This window comes from Epinephelus lanceolatus, chromosome 16, assembly GCF_041903045.1.
Source record: "Epinephelus lanceolatus isolate andai-2023 chromosome 16, ASM4190304v1, whole genome shotgun sequence".
NCBI lineage: Eukaryota > Metazoa > Chordata > Actinopteri > Perciformes > Serranidae > Epinephelus > Epinephelus lanceolatus.
In genome coordinates, this window is record NC_135749.1 from 2092173 (window position 1) to 2106994 (window position 14822).

The following is a 14822-nucleotide window of genomic DNA, read 5'->3' on the forward strand; positions in this document are numbered from 1 at the left end:
GCCTCAGAGGGTACACTGAGATTAGATGAGTTAAACATCCACTCATCCATTAAATCCTGTGTAAATGAAAGTCTCCATCCTCCTCTTGTGAAGCACAACTCTAGAGTTGCAGTGCAGCCAGAATGATGAACACACCAGCAGCAGTAAATTCAGAAGACCAGACGGGGGAGAAAACAAGAGGAAATATAAATCATGCTGAAACAAGATACATGCATGTTATCACTCTTTCTCTGACACATTTAAAATGAAGCCACGGCCAAACAAACTCTCAGATGCTGAGATTCAAATCCAAACTGAAGCCTTCAGCCGAGCCTCGCTGCTCTGAGGTTATGAGCTGAAGATGAATCCTGTTGTCTCCTGTCATCCAGAGGAGCAGGGTAACCTAACCTGCTCACACATAACACCAGAGTGCACTGACTGCGACTCATCAAGCCGTGTGCGTGTGTGTGTGTGTAAACAGACACTGCTCTTGTCAGTGTTGGGTTTAGGCCGTATACTGTGACTGTCAGCCTGAGACAGAGAGAGAACCCTTCAGCAGGACCTCGTGCAAAACATGAGAAAATTTAACACACACACACACACACACACACACACACACACACACACACACGATTTAATGATTCTAAACATTATCATTAAAGTGGAAAACTCATTTTGCCTTTTCTATCCTTACTGAAATGCTGTGGAGTCGAGGCGTTAGTGTTGCAGACATCAGCAGCTGTATCACCTGGCTATCTTGCGTTTGTCATTGGGGTGCAACATGGCGGCCATTTTGGGGTCCACTTCAGCCAGTCGTTTATGTAACTCAGCTCCTCCCATTTTCTCCAGCTCCAACTTCCTGTCTGGGGCCCCGTCTCCTCCGTCTGCTGGCTCCTCGTTCTCCCGCTGTCAGACACATTTCATTTAGTGTGTTAGAGTTCGCCACTGCTGCCTAAACTGCTGCTCTCAGGTCCTTGAGATGTGAACATGTCCTGTTGGGAGCTTTGTGTCAGATATAATGTGAAACAGACAGAAAACAAGAAGCAGCAAACACTGAGACCTCATGTGGTGCTTGTCTTTACATCTAGGATAGTCTAAGAGCGGCCAGTTCACACCACTGACACAAACTGGTTTCGTCTCGTCTTGAATCTTTGGTCTGAGCTGGACTGTAATTCTTGAGTCATGGCAAAAAATGTGTGTTTGGGGTCACAGTGACCTTTGACCACCAAATTCTGATCACTTCACCCTTGAGTCCAAATGGACGTTTGTGCCAAATTTGAGGTATCAGATTCACGAGAATGGAACTGACAAACAGACAACCGTAAAACATAGTTCCTACAGGCAGCGCTGACACAGAGACATAAAACGTGAGTTGAGGGATATAAGAATTAATACAGAGAGATAAACAGTGTGAGAGAAGGAGAGGATGATGGGAGGTGTAGTTTGTATTGCACTCACCCCTGTATCCAGCAGCACTCTCCACAGCAGAGACTCAATGTAATAGTTGGTTCCTCCTACGACGACCGGCAGTTTGTTTCTGCTGTGCATGTCGTCTATGTCAGAGCGTGTCAAGGAAGAAACTGATCTGTGCACAGTTTATATCCATTGATGATACCTGTTGCTGATCCTGACAGTTTTTACATGAATGCACAACAATTCAAACCACTCTGAGATGATCTGTTGAGTTGGTGTAAAAACATTCAAACGTTAACAGAATTAAAACCGTTCTGGTTCAATCAGTCGCTGTGAAGCTGCCAGACGCTTCCTGATGAATTATATTCAAGTCCTCAGGCTGTGAATGGTGACTGTACATGTTCAAAAGAATGTGTTAAACGCTGGATTCATATCACATGCACATTTAAGAATACAGTGAAGATCCAGATGAGACAGGAAACTGAGTCTGGGTTTCAGAGTGTTGATAGACATAATAAGAGCAAACCTTTAAGTGACACAGAACATGATTCTGTAAACTATAGTTCATTAGAAAATAAAAAGAAAACTAGAATTACTGCTTCAAAGTCTGACGCCGCCATAAACCAGTCAAGTGTCTCTGACAGTTTACACCAATGTCTGCCGATGCTGTTGGGTTACACGTCACGCCTCTTTTGCTTCTGTGATGCCGGCATCTTGTCTAAAGGCCCTGACACACCAAGCTGACGGTCGGCCATCGACCAAAGTCGGGCCGTCGGTGAGCGTCTGTCGGCCTAGTTTTTGCGGCGTGTCCCCCACCGTCAGCACTTTGGTGTTGGCAACTTTTCAGCCGATTGAGCATGTTGAATCGGCGGCGGAGCTTGTCGGTGAGAGAGATCACTCTGATTGGCTGTTCAGGTTTTATTTCCTCGCCCCTGTAGCAAGTGAATCTGCCTGTCGTGAAACCGGGGCTAACCGGTGCTTCCTCCTCAGGCTCCACTTCACTCAGCTGCCCCACAGACCCGCTGCTTCTTCACACTTTAACCTGAATAACAAACCAGAGCTAGCTGGGAGCGGCTAGCGGTTAGCCGCAGCATGACTGGAGGGAAGCACAGCCAGTTAGCCTCCGCTAGTCTCTGAGCTAGCCCCGGCTCTCCGTTTGGATCCAACCGGAGCACCGAGCCCTGGTTTGTTATTCAGGTTAAAGTGGGAAGAAGCAGCGGGTTTATCGGGCAGCTGAGTGAAGTGGAGCCTGCGGAGGAAACACCGGGACCGTCTGGATGTAATAGTCCGTGGAGGTGCTGCGGTGCTCGGCTGCACAGATAGGAAACCCCTCGGCTGACAGGATGTACCACTCTCTCACTCCGCTCTCTCTCACGCAGGCGCAGAACGTACGTGCTACTTGGCCGTCGGATGTAGTCCGTGTAGTGTGTTCAAATGCAACTGACACAGGGCGACGTGAGGCGACGTAGACGACGCAACAGTTGGCTTTCGTCACCGCTAGTTCTTTGATGTCGGTTTGGTGTGTCCGCACCTTAAGGACGCATTCGCACTGGCGCTTTAAACAAACGCTTTAAACGAACCCTGGTCCACTTCCACGGATAGTTTGGTTCATTTGGAGTGGTGTGAACGCTCATTCGAACGCTGGTGCAGACCAAATGAGTGAACCCTGGTTCGCTTGAAAACTGGGGGTCTCGGTTCACTTGCAAGTGAACCCTGGTGCGGTTCGGTTACAGTGGGAAATGCAAACGGACTATCCAGCAAACCAAGGAGAGGAAGTGACGTAGAGTGCAGTGCGTTTTGTTTTTGTGGCGAGCCGGCCCGGCTGAAGGGCATAGATTTCCGTTTTCGGTCCTGGCCAATCGATGAGCAGGGTTTCCTTCTTCATCATGCTTTTTTTACTTCCTGGTCAGTGGTCGTTTCGGGAAGTACCGCCCCCAAATGAGCAGCTGTTGTAACTGCGTAACGTTGTCCAGGCAGTTTGGTCCGCTTTAAAAAGTGCAGTGTGAAAGTGAACCGAACCAAATTAAGGTGTGAAATTTTTTGGCCTGGTGTGAATGCGCCCTAAAATCACACACTGGAGCGGAATGATGCCGCCGTTGTTTGGCTCTGTCGCTCACAGAGGGGACTTTGTAGCAGCTCTACTGACTGATCTCTGTGTAACAATGGCGGTTGTTACCTGTTGGAAATGTTGATGCTTATTTTTCACAATTTTCAAAATCTTACAGAGCAAATTTGTAATTGATTAGTTGCTTATTGATAATGAAAATAATCACAAGAAGTCAACACTGTCCTTTTATCACAAATTCAATATCAGCCACTTAGTTTGGTTCACCTCCTAAATCATCACAGAAATATCAATACAGGAACTGAGAGAGACCTCAGAGCTCACACAGACAGAGCCTGCTGCCTGTCTACCTGCTGCCTGTCTACCTGCCACACCTCATCTCCCTGACTGTCTCCTTTTCTGTCGCATCTGCTCCCATCCTGCACCTTCCCTCCTCTCCGCTCCTCCCTCGCCCACCTTCTCTTCTCTGGGATAATCAAATAACCACTCAAACAAGATAAAGGCTCATCAGCCATTGTCACTCACCTCCTCTCTCTCTCTCTCACACACACACACACACACACACACACACACATACACCAGAGAGGGCTGCATCAGTGTGTTTGCACAAGCAAGGAGCAGGAGATGGGAAAGAGCGAGAGAGGAGGGTCACTGACAAGCGGTGTATAAATGAGGGAGGGAAAGCCGAAAGAGGGCTGGAAAAGTGAGAGCGATAAAGGAGGAACAGGGGAGGGGTGTAGCTGAGAGAGTTTATGTGAATGGCATGTTGAGTGAAGGATTGATGGCTGATGATGCGTCATTAGGTCCTGAGTCTTTGAACTTCTCAGGCTTGTCAGCCTTCTCCAACTATCACAACCCCTCCTCTTCTCTTTCCCTCCATCGTCTCGCTCCTGCTCTGCACTTTCAAATCCTCCACATGGCTTCTATCCCTCTAATCTGTATTCATCTCTTTCCGTTTCTCCCTCTTCCCACCAGCGAGCTCGCTGCACTGAGCCTATTCTTGGAGCTACCGCAGCCCCTCGCCGCACTGGTATGAGAGTGTGTGTATGTGTGTGTGTGCCTTCCTGATCTATTAATACCGTCTCTAGTTATCGCCTCCTCTCTCCACATCTGTGTGACGGCCGGTGTCTGCAAGAGGGTGTGACTGCCCAGAGTGTGTCTCAGTGTGTGTGTGTGTGTGTGTGTGTGTGTGTGTATGTGTGTAGACGCACAGACTCCTCTATAAATATCGTCTCTAGTGATCTCTCTCTCTCTCTTCTCATTTTCAGTGCAACATCTGCAGCGAGACATGCTGACAAAACGAGGACATGGCAGATCTTCTTACACACACACACACACACACACACACACACCTCCAGCAGACCAATTAGCAAAAGTCAAACTGGCTGAAATCTTTCCCAGCAGTTAATAACACGGGAGCGAGGATGTGACAGAGGTGATGGCGGCGTGCCGAGAGGTGTTACGGGAAATATTGTCCCTCTGCTCTCACTTGTTTCCAGTAAAGGATATTAGAGCCAGAGCTTTGTTCCTGAAGTCCACTACCGTGTAGCTGCTGACCAACGGGTCCACGAAGCTGATCATGTGATGTCTGCACTGGGCGCGCTCCTCAGCCGTCACCTTATTGGTGATGATGTCGAGGCCCTGGTACACCTGAAGGGGATGACAAAGAAGCACAGAAACGTGATAAAGTAAATAAGGATCAGGCATAAACTTTAAGAACATCTGATGCACTCTGAAGTCTGAAAGTTTAACGTAAGTTCTTTATCCTAGAGAGCAGGAATCCCTGGACAACACTGGAGAACTGGAATTACCGCCCTGCATTTGAACGCCCCCAGTTTCCCTGACAAAAGTTAACCACAAAACTCTCATCAGTTTATTCTTCAGTCCAGGTGGACGTTTGTGTCAAATTCAAAGAAAGTCCATCAAGGTGTTCTTGAGATATCTGGTGTTTCTTAAAGGCAAGAGTCTTTCCCATCATTCAGTGAACACATATTGGAGCAGACTAATGAGAGCCCTCAGGTGTTCGTCATTAACCTTCAGCAGACTGAGGAGGTTTCAGGGTACTGTGACCATTTTGGCACTTCTTAATGTTGTTTTACAATTTGAACAAATATGAGCAGTATTTTCAAAATCCTGTGACTTTTAGAGAGAATACATGTCTGGATTATTCTTTAAAAAACAAACAGGGAGGCTGAATGAAACTTTTGGTGCCACGGCATTTTAAAAATCTCATTATGTGGCAGTGAACACGTTGGAAAGTGTAAATGATGAGATTAGACTTGTATGATAAAAACTCGTGGAGACATTAATCCAAATAAATGACATATCTATCTAAATCCTGCCGAACTCACTGAAGAGACTCCTCCTTCACTTCCAGCAAACTGTGCTCAAAGAATTGTGGGTACTTTATACCCACTGAGGATACACATATGCATCCTTGAACATTCTCTGAATGAAGGACTCAGTGCTCAGCAGAATTTGAAGGATCCTTGACATTGGAACAGTCCTTCGGCGAGATTTGATGTCGTAGCATCTTTGAAATTCAGCCATTTAAGGATCCTTCCTTGACTTTGAGAAACACCCATCATGTTCACGAGAATATGACAGATGCAAGGTAACAGACCTTTCACAACCAAAATCTAATCAGTTCATTCTCAAGTCCAAGTCACTGTTTGTTTACCATCTAGCTCTTTCCTTGAGGTTTTTTTAAACCCCCATTTTGTAGCAAAAACGCCTAAAATGACATACCCAAATTAAAATGTCTGTAGCTTCTGAACCGCTCTGACTACATGCATGCATGAGGTCTTGTCAGAAAGAAAACTCCCTGAAGTTTCTTGTGAAAGTGTCAGAAACACTGTAGGTGATACAGAGACAGAGTAATGGGCCTCTGAAGTCAGTAAAAAATGAAGATTTTGCCTAAAATAAAATAAAAAATGATTTTCAAGATGAATAACTGTCTGTGGCTTCATCTGAGCAGGTAAATGACACTGTGGGGCTGTAGGCACACTATCAATGAACACTTGTTTCAAATTTGAAGAAGACTGCTCAAAGTATGACCATTCTACAGTGTTTTTACCATGAAAAGATCCAGGCAGAGCTCCAAATGACAAGTCGGTCACTCGGCTTCAAAACAGTACTATCAGTGATCAAACAACACTCAGCCAGCTTCTAACATTGTACCTTATTGAAATCAGGTGTGATTATGATAGCTGATGTTGTTTATGACACAGAAACACCATAAAATATCACCAAATAAAGCCATATGAAACATGAAAGTTATGATCCCACTTTCTAGACGGTGAATCTCAGCCAAAAATAGTGGTAGGAGTGAGACTCTTACCTTTTATAAACCAGCTAAGTCCCCGCTAACAGCTCTGCGTAAGATCGCGAGTAAACCTTTAACCATCCTGTCGAAAAACGTCATGACATGACCACTCATTGTCACCACTCATTGCAATTTTAGACTTTGTGTGTTTAGGCTGCTCTGGTGATATTATTTTTGAAAAGTTGAGAGCTTCCTGAATCCGGCAATACCAAACATCACATGGTTTGATGACGTAGTGCGTCTGGGAGATACCATTTAAAGGGGGGGGGGGGTGAGGACGTGTGTGTGTGTGTGTGTGTGTGTGTGTGTGTGTGTGTGTGTGTCAATGTCAGAATCTGGGAGCAGGTTGTTATGGAAGAAGGAATGAGGAGCGCTGTGTGTCTGACCATTCCTACACATTACACACACACCTCCTCTGTCCATTTTTATCATCACCCAGCGAGAGGGCTCCTTCATGGAATCTGACAGCTGAGTGTCACAGAGCAGTCCGTCATGATTTTCATTCTCCGACACACACACACAGTAAAGAGCAGAGAGTTTCGCAGGACGTCTCAGGATGCAGAGAACTCTAACTTGTCTCTGTGGAGTCCTTTTACTATCCTTTAAACTTCAAAGTCGTGTTTTCCTTCATTCCATGTCCTTGATTATTCTGAAATACACCTCTGATCAGGGTCCTCTGGAGCTATGTGCACGTCCTGACTGGATCTGCACTCTCTGACTTCACTGAAGACATACACACACTGTGTACGCACAAACCGAGGCCTGAAAGACGCGTGCACCACCTCCCATGGAAAAGTTATGAGCTATAAAAGCAGACTTGATGGAAGAAACTTTGATCCATTCTCACGAACATTTTGGAAACAGGAAATTGTCGACACAGATGGTGAGGTGGAAGTCTGATTGTAGAAACTGTCAAATATTTTTTGACTTTTGTATGTACGTACATTTTTAGTATGGATCCATTTATAAATAAGACCAGGGCTGCACCTTCATTAATATAGGCCTATATTTTATCTCCAAGTGCACGTCACACACTGAGCGAGCCGCCTGTTAATGACGCTGTGGGCTAATGGGCATGTAGCTACTTCCATGTTTCACATGATACGTCATGTTTGTAGTCAACCAATGAAGATGAGTTTACATATCACCTTGGGTTCGTCCTTCACCTTCTCAAAATGATCCCACACTTTGGATTTCCTGCCCGACATGTTATTAACTAGCCTGTGGAATAACCGCAGGTACCAGCCCTGGAGATTAACCTGACTCCTGTCTGACTGCTGAGCGTGGACACTTCCTGTGTCTGTCCTTTCAAAGTAAAGTCACACATGGTCCACTCATATAGGTCTGGATTTATTTTGACAAGGTGCAGCTCCTGATAGAGTTTCACGTTTGTTTGTTTTTCTGTGACTAAGCGACCAATGAAATCCTGCGGACTAATGACCACTCTGGTCGACTAACATTTGGTCGACTATCAGCCCTTAATGAGACTCCTGAACTTTCAGTGAGCTGATTGCTGCACAACATGTCTTTTTACAAGGGTTGTGACGATCCATCGATCTGGATCGATATACTGATTTAATAATCATCAATCCATATCATCATCTTTACACCTTTTTATCTCTCTGTGCTCTTCCTCCGCGCTAACGGGGCTTCTGTGACATCATCTGGTTGGTGAATCAGTTTGAAATGTTAAAAGCAATTGAAGGAAAATCAAAAATCCAGACAGACGATGGTCGACTGATGGGTCAAACCACTCTGATGTTACTGGGTGCTGTAGATGGAGGAGCATTAATTCTAGGCCAGTTATTTTTATTGATTTTGTGCTTTACGACACCAATACTCAGGCTGTAGATGGTAAAATATCATCTCCTCTCATGTATCATGTAAACACACCTTTATGTTCTCTGCACAGCATCTGTGTGTAGTCTACCATCAACCATTCAGAGTGTGTGTGTGTGTGTGTGTGTGTGCGGCTCACAAAGAGGTGAATCAGCCTGGAGCTGCCAGGAAAACTTTATGAAACCCCCTCTGAGTCAAACACGTCCCAAAAAATGTTAGCAGTGGGCTGAGGGCTCTGGTTGGAGTTAAAAGAGAAGCTTGATGAAGCGCTCTATTGTTCAGTGATTCAGAGCAGGAAAACATCTAATCACACACACTCAGCCAGTTATTGGGAGTGAAGCACCATCCCAAATGAACACACGAGTATTATTTTTACAGCATGAAAGAAAGGATGAATGAAGTCACTCATGAGCTTATTTTTTCCTCTGTGAAAATGATGAACATTTCAGACAAACGGTGAATTGTGGGAAGTTAGGATTTTTGTTTAGGTCAGTTGAGACGAGGTGATGTGGAGAGATGACAGAGGAGAGGGTCACACAACAGTTTTTGTTCTTTAAAGTCGTTCATATTAAAGGGTTAACGACTTAAAAGCAACCTACTTGCAACACGCCTGTGTCATGAGTGTGATAACAGTTGACCAGCGAGGGAAACAACTCCTTCAAACAGCAACTGTCCAATTAGTGACCATAACTCAGCACGACAGGCCTGTCGAGCCTTAGATTTCTCCACATGAGGCTGTTTGCACAGTGAAAGATAAATGATAAATGGAGCTGCATTTATATTGCACCTTTCTAGGCCACCTATTCACACACATTCACACAAACATTCACACACTGCTAGTTGAGGCTACTCTACAGGATGCCACCTGCGCATCACTTAAAGGGAAATTTCGGTTTATTTCAACCTGTCTCCTATCGTCCTAAATTTGTTTCAAGTGACTAGTGACATAAAAATAATAGTTAGCATGTTAGCCGTTAGCCTAGATACAGCCGGGGCGCATAGTAGCGTCAGACCTGTTAAAACGTAAGTGAACGGGCAACCTTCAAGTGCAAAGTTAGTCCACTAAACAAGCTTTTTTTCCACAAAGACCGCCTCATATCGTTAGGATAAATGTCAGAGAACATATAGAAAACGACATGTAAACGTGTTGTCTTACCTTACCGGTGTGCTGCCATGTTTGTTTACCATCTAGCTCTGCTTTCCAAAGTCTTGTAAATACTGGAGGAGAAATGTCGATGTTGATGAAATGTTGGCTGGGCTCAGCCTTAGGGATAGGGTGAGGAGCTCGGACATCAGGGAGGGACTCGGAGTAGAGCCGCTGCTCCTCCACATCGAGAGGAGCCAGTTGAGGTGGTTCGGGCATCTGGTAAGGATGCCTTCCGGACGCCTCCCTTGGGAGGTGTTTCGGGCATGTCCAACCGGGAGGAGACCTCGGGGCTGCCCCAGAACACGCTGGAGGGACTACATCGCCCGGCTGGCCTGGGAACGCCTCGGGGTTCCCGCGGAAGAGCTGACGGAAGTGGCGGGGGAGAGGACTGTCTGGGCTTCTTTGCTGAGGCTGCTGCCCCCGCGACCCGGATCCGGATAAGCGGAGGACAACGAGTGCGAGTACGAGTACGAAATGTCGAGGAGGTCAACGAGGGACAGGAGAGTCCGGTTGAAATTTGTGGATGAGGAGGATGGAGCGGAGGAGACTGGTGGAGTGTCATCATCTCAACCACAGTAAGTAATAGAGTTTGTATGCACTGGATATGTATTCCCAGCTTTATTACAATAATGTTTTTCAACATCTAGTGTAAATGTTCTTATTGGCTCGTTTTAGAATTGAGAATCGTTTTATAATCGAAATCATTGCCCTCAGAATTGGAACTGAATCGAATCGTGAGGTGCCTAGAGATTATAGTGGATAAGGCATGTGGTTTTTTTACTTGACGTGACAAAGTTCCGTATTTAACAGATCCAGTGTGCACAGAGAGCGTCCAATGTACCGTGATCAGGGCTTGACGCTAACTTTTTTCCAAAGGAGCACATGTGCTCCTAAGTTGAAAAAGTAAGGAGCGCACAAAGAACTTTAGGGGCACAATGTAAATTGATCAAATAATGTGTTTTCCATAATAAACATGATGCAAATAGACATTTACAAGCAAAATTATTTAATGAATTTGTATACAAAATGTACAGAAAGGTAAAATCATCAAGTTTTGAAAAAGTATTGCAATTTAATTTTGTCTTTAATGTTATTATCTTATATATATTATCTATGCAATATGATTATCTTATATAATGTTATTACTATCCTAAAACATTCTCCAGGTCCTCTGAAACTCTGCAGGACTTAAGCTTAAGCCTCTTTCACACAGCTTTTGCGGCGCCCACCGTGGGGTAGGGCGCAGAGGACAGGATTTGGGGGAGTACAGGCTCGTTCAGGAGCTACAGCTCCATGGTGACCGCTTCTGGGTCTACTTCAGGCTCTTCTCTGCTATTGGACGCGCAGCGCCGAGGTGTCGTCACAGCACGTTGCGGTGAAATTAAAAAAATTTCAATTTGAGCACAGGCTGGCGGCGCGCAGACGCCGTGACATGCGCCCCCCTTGCGCGCCGCTCAGCTCGGCGGCAGAGCGGTGCGCCCCTGCGCCGCGGTAGCACACACACAATGAATGGGTTTGTCAGCGGAGGTCTGCGCTTTGCGCGCTCTGTGTGAAAAGGGCTTTATTTCCACCCTGCCCAGCAGCGGTACCGTGGCAAACGGTCCCTAAAGGCCTCTACACATGATCAGCTGTAAAACCGCTTTGCGCTGGCTGTCCCATTGTTTGTCTATGGAGAGGGCAGCAACGCCGGACAAAGCGGCACTGCTACCCTTGGCGTCGCGCACCGCTCTGATTTTCCACCCAAGCGCTGCGCTCAGAGTTGAAATTATTTGAACTACGTGGAGAACGGAGCAGGCTTCCCCGGAGATCCACCCGGTCCATCTCCTCCACACTTTGACTTATTTCCACGCTGCCGACAGTGGGACTTATATTCATTGTGCCGACAGTGGCTTGGAAAACCGCCCATAACCGTGTCACACGGGGAAGAGAGGGAAGAGTTCCCTCTTCCTCCAACATTTGCGGTTAGATTATCATATTTTTTTATTGACAAAAATATAGGCTGCTTCGGCTGATTTGTTTATGCGCATATGTGCCCCTAAATATTTTTTACAGTTCGCAAACACCTATTTTTAGTCGCAAATGCGAGTGAAACACTCGCACTGTCGAGCACTGGTGATGCAGCACCTTGTTCAGGTGCTCACTTGCTGTTAGGACACAGTGTGAATACGTGGACACATTTCAGAATTTGATCCATTCAGTCAGATAACATTTGGAAAGTCTAGAAAAGCGGCCCGATTAAATTATTTTCTCCCCAATCAAGTTAGCAGAGCGCTAAACCCAATGATGTGAAAACAGCGACGATCATGTGGGTCATTTTATGTGCAGTAGTTGATGCTGTGTCCAGTTGTCTTTACACATCCATGTCTTTATTACTGTAGCAACTGAACATTTGTGTTTCCTTCCTGATTATGTTTAGTTTCAGTCTATTTATTTGGGTCGGACAGTGTCGAGACATTAGTGTGAAATGTCTTTAAAACACATCTGTATGTCACATCTGTCCTGTCAGAGTGCAGCAGGACAAATAACCAGACAACATAATTTTATCTGGTCTCCATCTGTCACCTTGGAAAGAGATTCATGCTGCGAGCCGTGCTCACACGCCCTTAAATACCTCCTAACTTTGTTACCCAGCGTCTCCAGTAGTTTAAATCTTGTATTTCACTAAAGGCAACAACATTACAAACTGTTTGACTGTTTAATGCAACATAACATGCACTGGATGATCGATACAGATGTGCCGATGAACGTGTGTGTGTGGGTTGCGTGTGCTTCACCAAATGTTCCTGAGCACCGCGGCGAGCCAAAAGTGGGGAGCAGGGCAGGGCAGAACAACCCAGCCGGATAAATTATTCACGGCTTCTCTGCACGACACCACTGTCAGCCAGGGGAGAGATGGATGCATGGATGGATGGACAGATGAAGGAGATGGAGAGCAAATGACGGTTTGGAAAGGAAAAGAGCGCCGATAGAGAGAGAAGGAGACGAACAGACAGACGAGGAGACAGAAGAGAGCTGTGTACTTGTTACAGAGGACAGGATGCTCCCTGACAATTTCTGCACACATTATCAACCACCGCCACCACCAGCCCTCCTTCGCCATCACTGCTTGCTCACACACACACACACACACACGCACACACACACACACACACACACACGGGACACAGACTTGCACAGATTGTCCAGTGCAGACAGAATGACAGGTAGCAGAAGGACGGCAGAATGATGGGGAGGGAAGAGATGCTCCGAGATAAAGGCTGGCATTGTGTGTGTGTGTGTGTGTGTGTGTTAGAGAGAGAGACACTCAGGGAGTTTAGTGTCATGTGTGTCTCATTTCCAGCCTCACACCTCCCAAATTAACACTTCCTCACATGATGAAAAGACAAAAGCTCACTCTTGTTTTTACTCCTCATCCATCTTGGCTTCAAAGTTTGGATGTCATGACAACAGGGCAAACTCCATCTGCTGAAGAAGATCATGTGATATGACTGAGAGCTACACAACAGCTTCTGTCCTCTTTCTTTTTCTCCAGCAGTTGTAAATTTCCTCTCCTCCATCTGTCCTCCTCTTCACAATCCCTCTGTTCTTACCTGCCGCTGAGAGAACCACAGCTAACCGTTACGTAACCAGTCCTCAATGTACATTTGACGTGTTAGAGTGTTGCAAAAAAAAAAAAAAAAAGAAAAACCAGATTGAGATTTTAATTTCGCCTTAACGAGGACAAGGAGACCCGAGAGTAAAAGCCAGCAGAGGATGAGCGGACTGTAAATCAGAAAAATGAAAAGAGCCACTTGAGTGGAAGATATGAGGAGAAAAATGCTTTGAGGGGGAGCTGCAAATGAGAGAGAAAATGAGGAAGAAGAAATGAAGACCTCCAGTCGCCGCGCTGGCAATGAGCTACAAATTGCGGAGACGCTCAAGCTCAGAGTCATAAAGGAATCAGAGATAAAACATCAACACTGCTAATCGTGTTTACGCCTGTCCTCTGGAGGAAACTGCAGGAAAATGTCACAGTAAAAGGAAGATACTGACGAACTAGCTGCTGAGTATTGTTTTAAAAAAGATGCAAAACTTAAAATGTGAGATTTTTGGGTTGAAGAGATGGAGATACTGGTTCAGGAACTAAAGAGGCCAGAAAGTGGAGGGAGAATAGATTGGTCCACAGTTGTTCAACTCATGCTGCTCATGATTCACCGTCCCCTGAGGACCAAACACGAAAAGTTATTTCAGGGCAGGTCTACAGCCCTGTTTCCACCAGACAGTTCAGTTCAGTTCAGTTCAGTTCAGTTCAGTTCACATTGTTTCCGTCTCCACAGTAAAAGTTGTGGATGGTACCAACAGAAGCGTTCCTTAGCGTCCCCATGTTCGGTCCCCCCTCTGTTGGGGTACCTAGCACACAGATCTGGTACTAAAAGGTGGAGCTAGAAACCCTGCAGTCTGATTGGTCAGTAGAGGACGCTCACTCTGGTTTTATGTAACCTCTGTTCATACATCAGTAAACTACAACTATAAAATGAAAGAGAAAAAAATAACTTCATTCACTGGGCCGACTGCCGGCAACTTTTAAGGTGGAACGTTAACTTGTAATGTTACTCAATGCATGAGTTGATGACGTGAATCCATCAGCACACCTTAAATTTCACTGTGACAACTTTGAGCATCACTTTAGTTTTTATATGACACACACTTTTAGTAATGAGTGGATCTTCAAGCATCAATGACACACGTACATATCGTAAATGAATATCCCAATTTAAAAGTCGTCCAATGACTTTAAGGTACTTTAATGATATGATGCAACTCTTTACTATTCTAAAAATTTGAAATTATCTTTACTATATAATGACGAAAATTCCGTCTGTGTGTGTGTGTGTGTGTGTTCCACGTTTTTCTCCTCACTGACTTGGTCAATCCATGTGAAATTTGGCACAGTGGTAGAGGGTCATGGGAGGATGCCAATGAAGCAATATTACATCAATTGGCCGAAGGGGGGCGCTATAGCAACCCATTGAAATGTCAAACTTTGAATGGGCATATCTCATGCCCCGTATGTC

General features: G+C 45.5%; 1 protein-coding gene across 2 annotated transcripts in view; it reads right to left on the reverse strand.

Moving 5' to 3' along the window:
• The window catches only part of trit1 (tRNA isopentenyltransferase 1), a 50055-nt gene that overhangs the window by 22264 nt on the left and 12969 nt on the right, over nucleotides 1-14822 (reverse strand). For both annotated transcript variants that reach the window (XM_078176021.1, XM_078176020.1), the window contains exons 2-4: nucleotides 4964-5107; nucleotides 1438-1533; nucleotides 728-885 (exon numbers count right to left, since the gene is read on the reverse strand). In XM_078176021.1, coding sequence (XP_078032147.1) covers nucleotides 728-885; nucleotides 1438-1533; nucleotides 4964-5107 — 398 coding nt within the window. The remainder of the gene's footprint in view (nucleotides 1-727; nucleotides 886-1437; nucleotides 1534-4963; nucleotides 5108-14822) is intronic.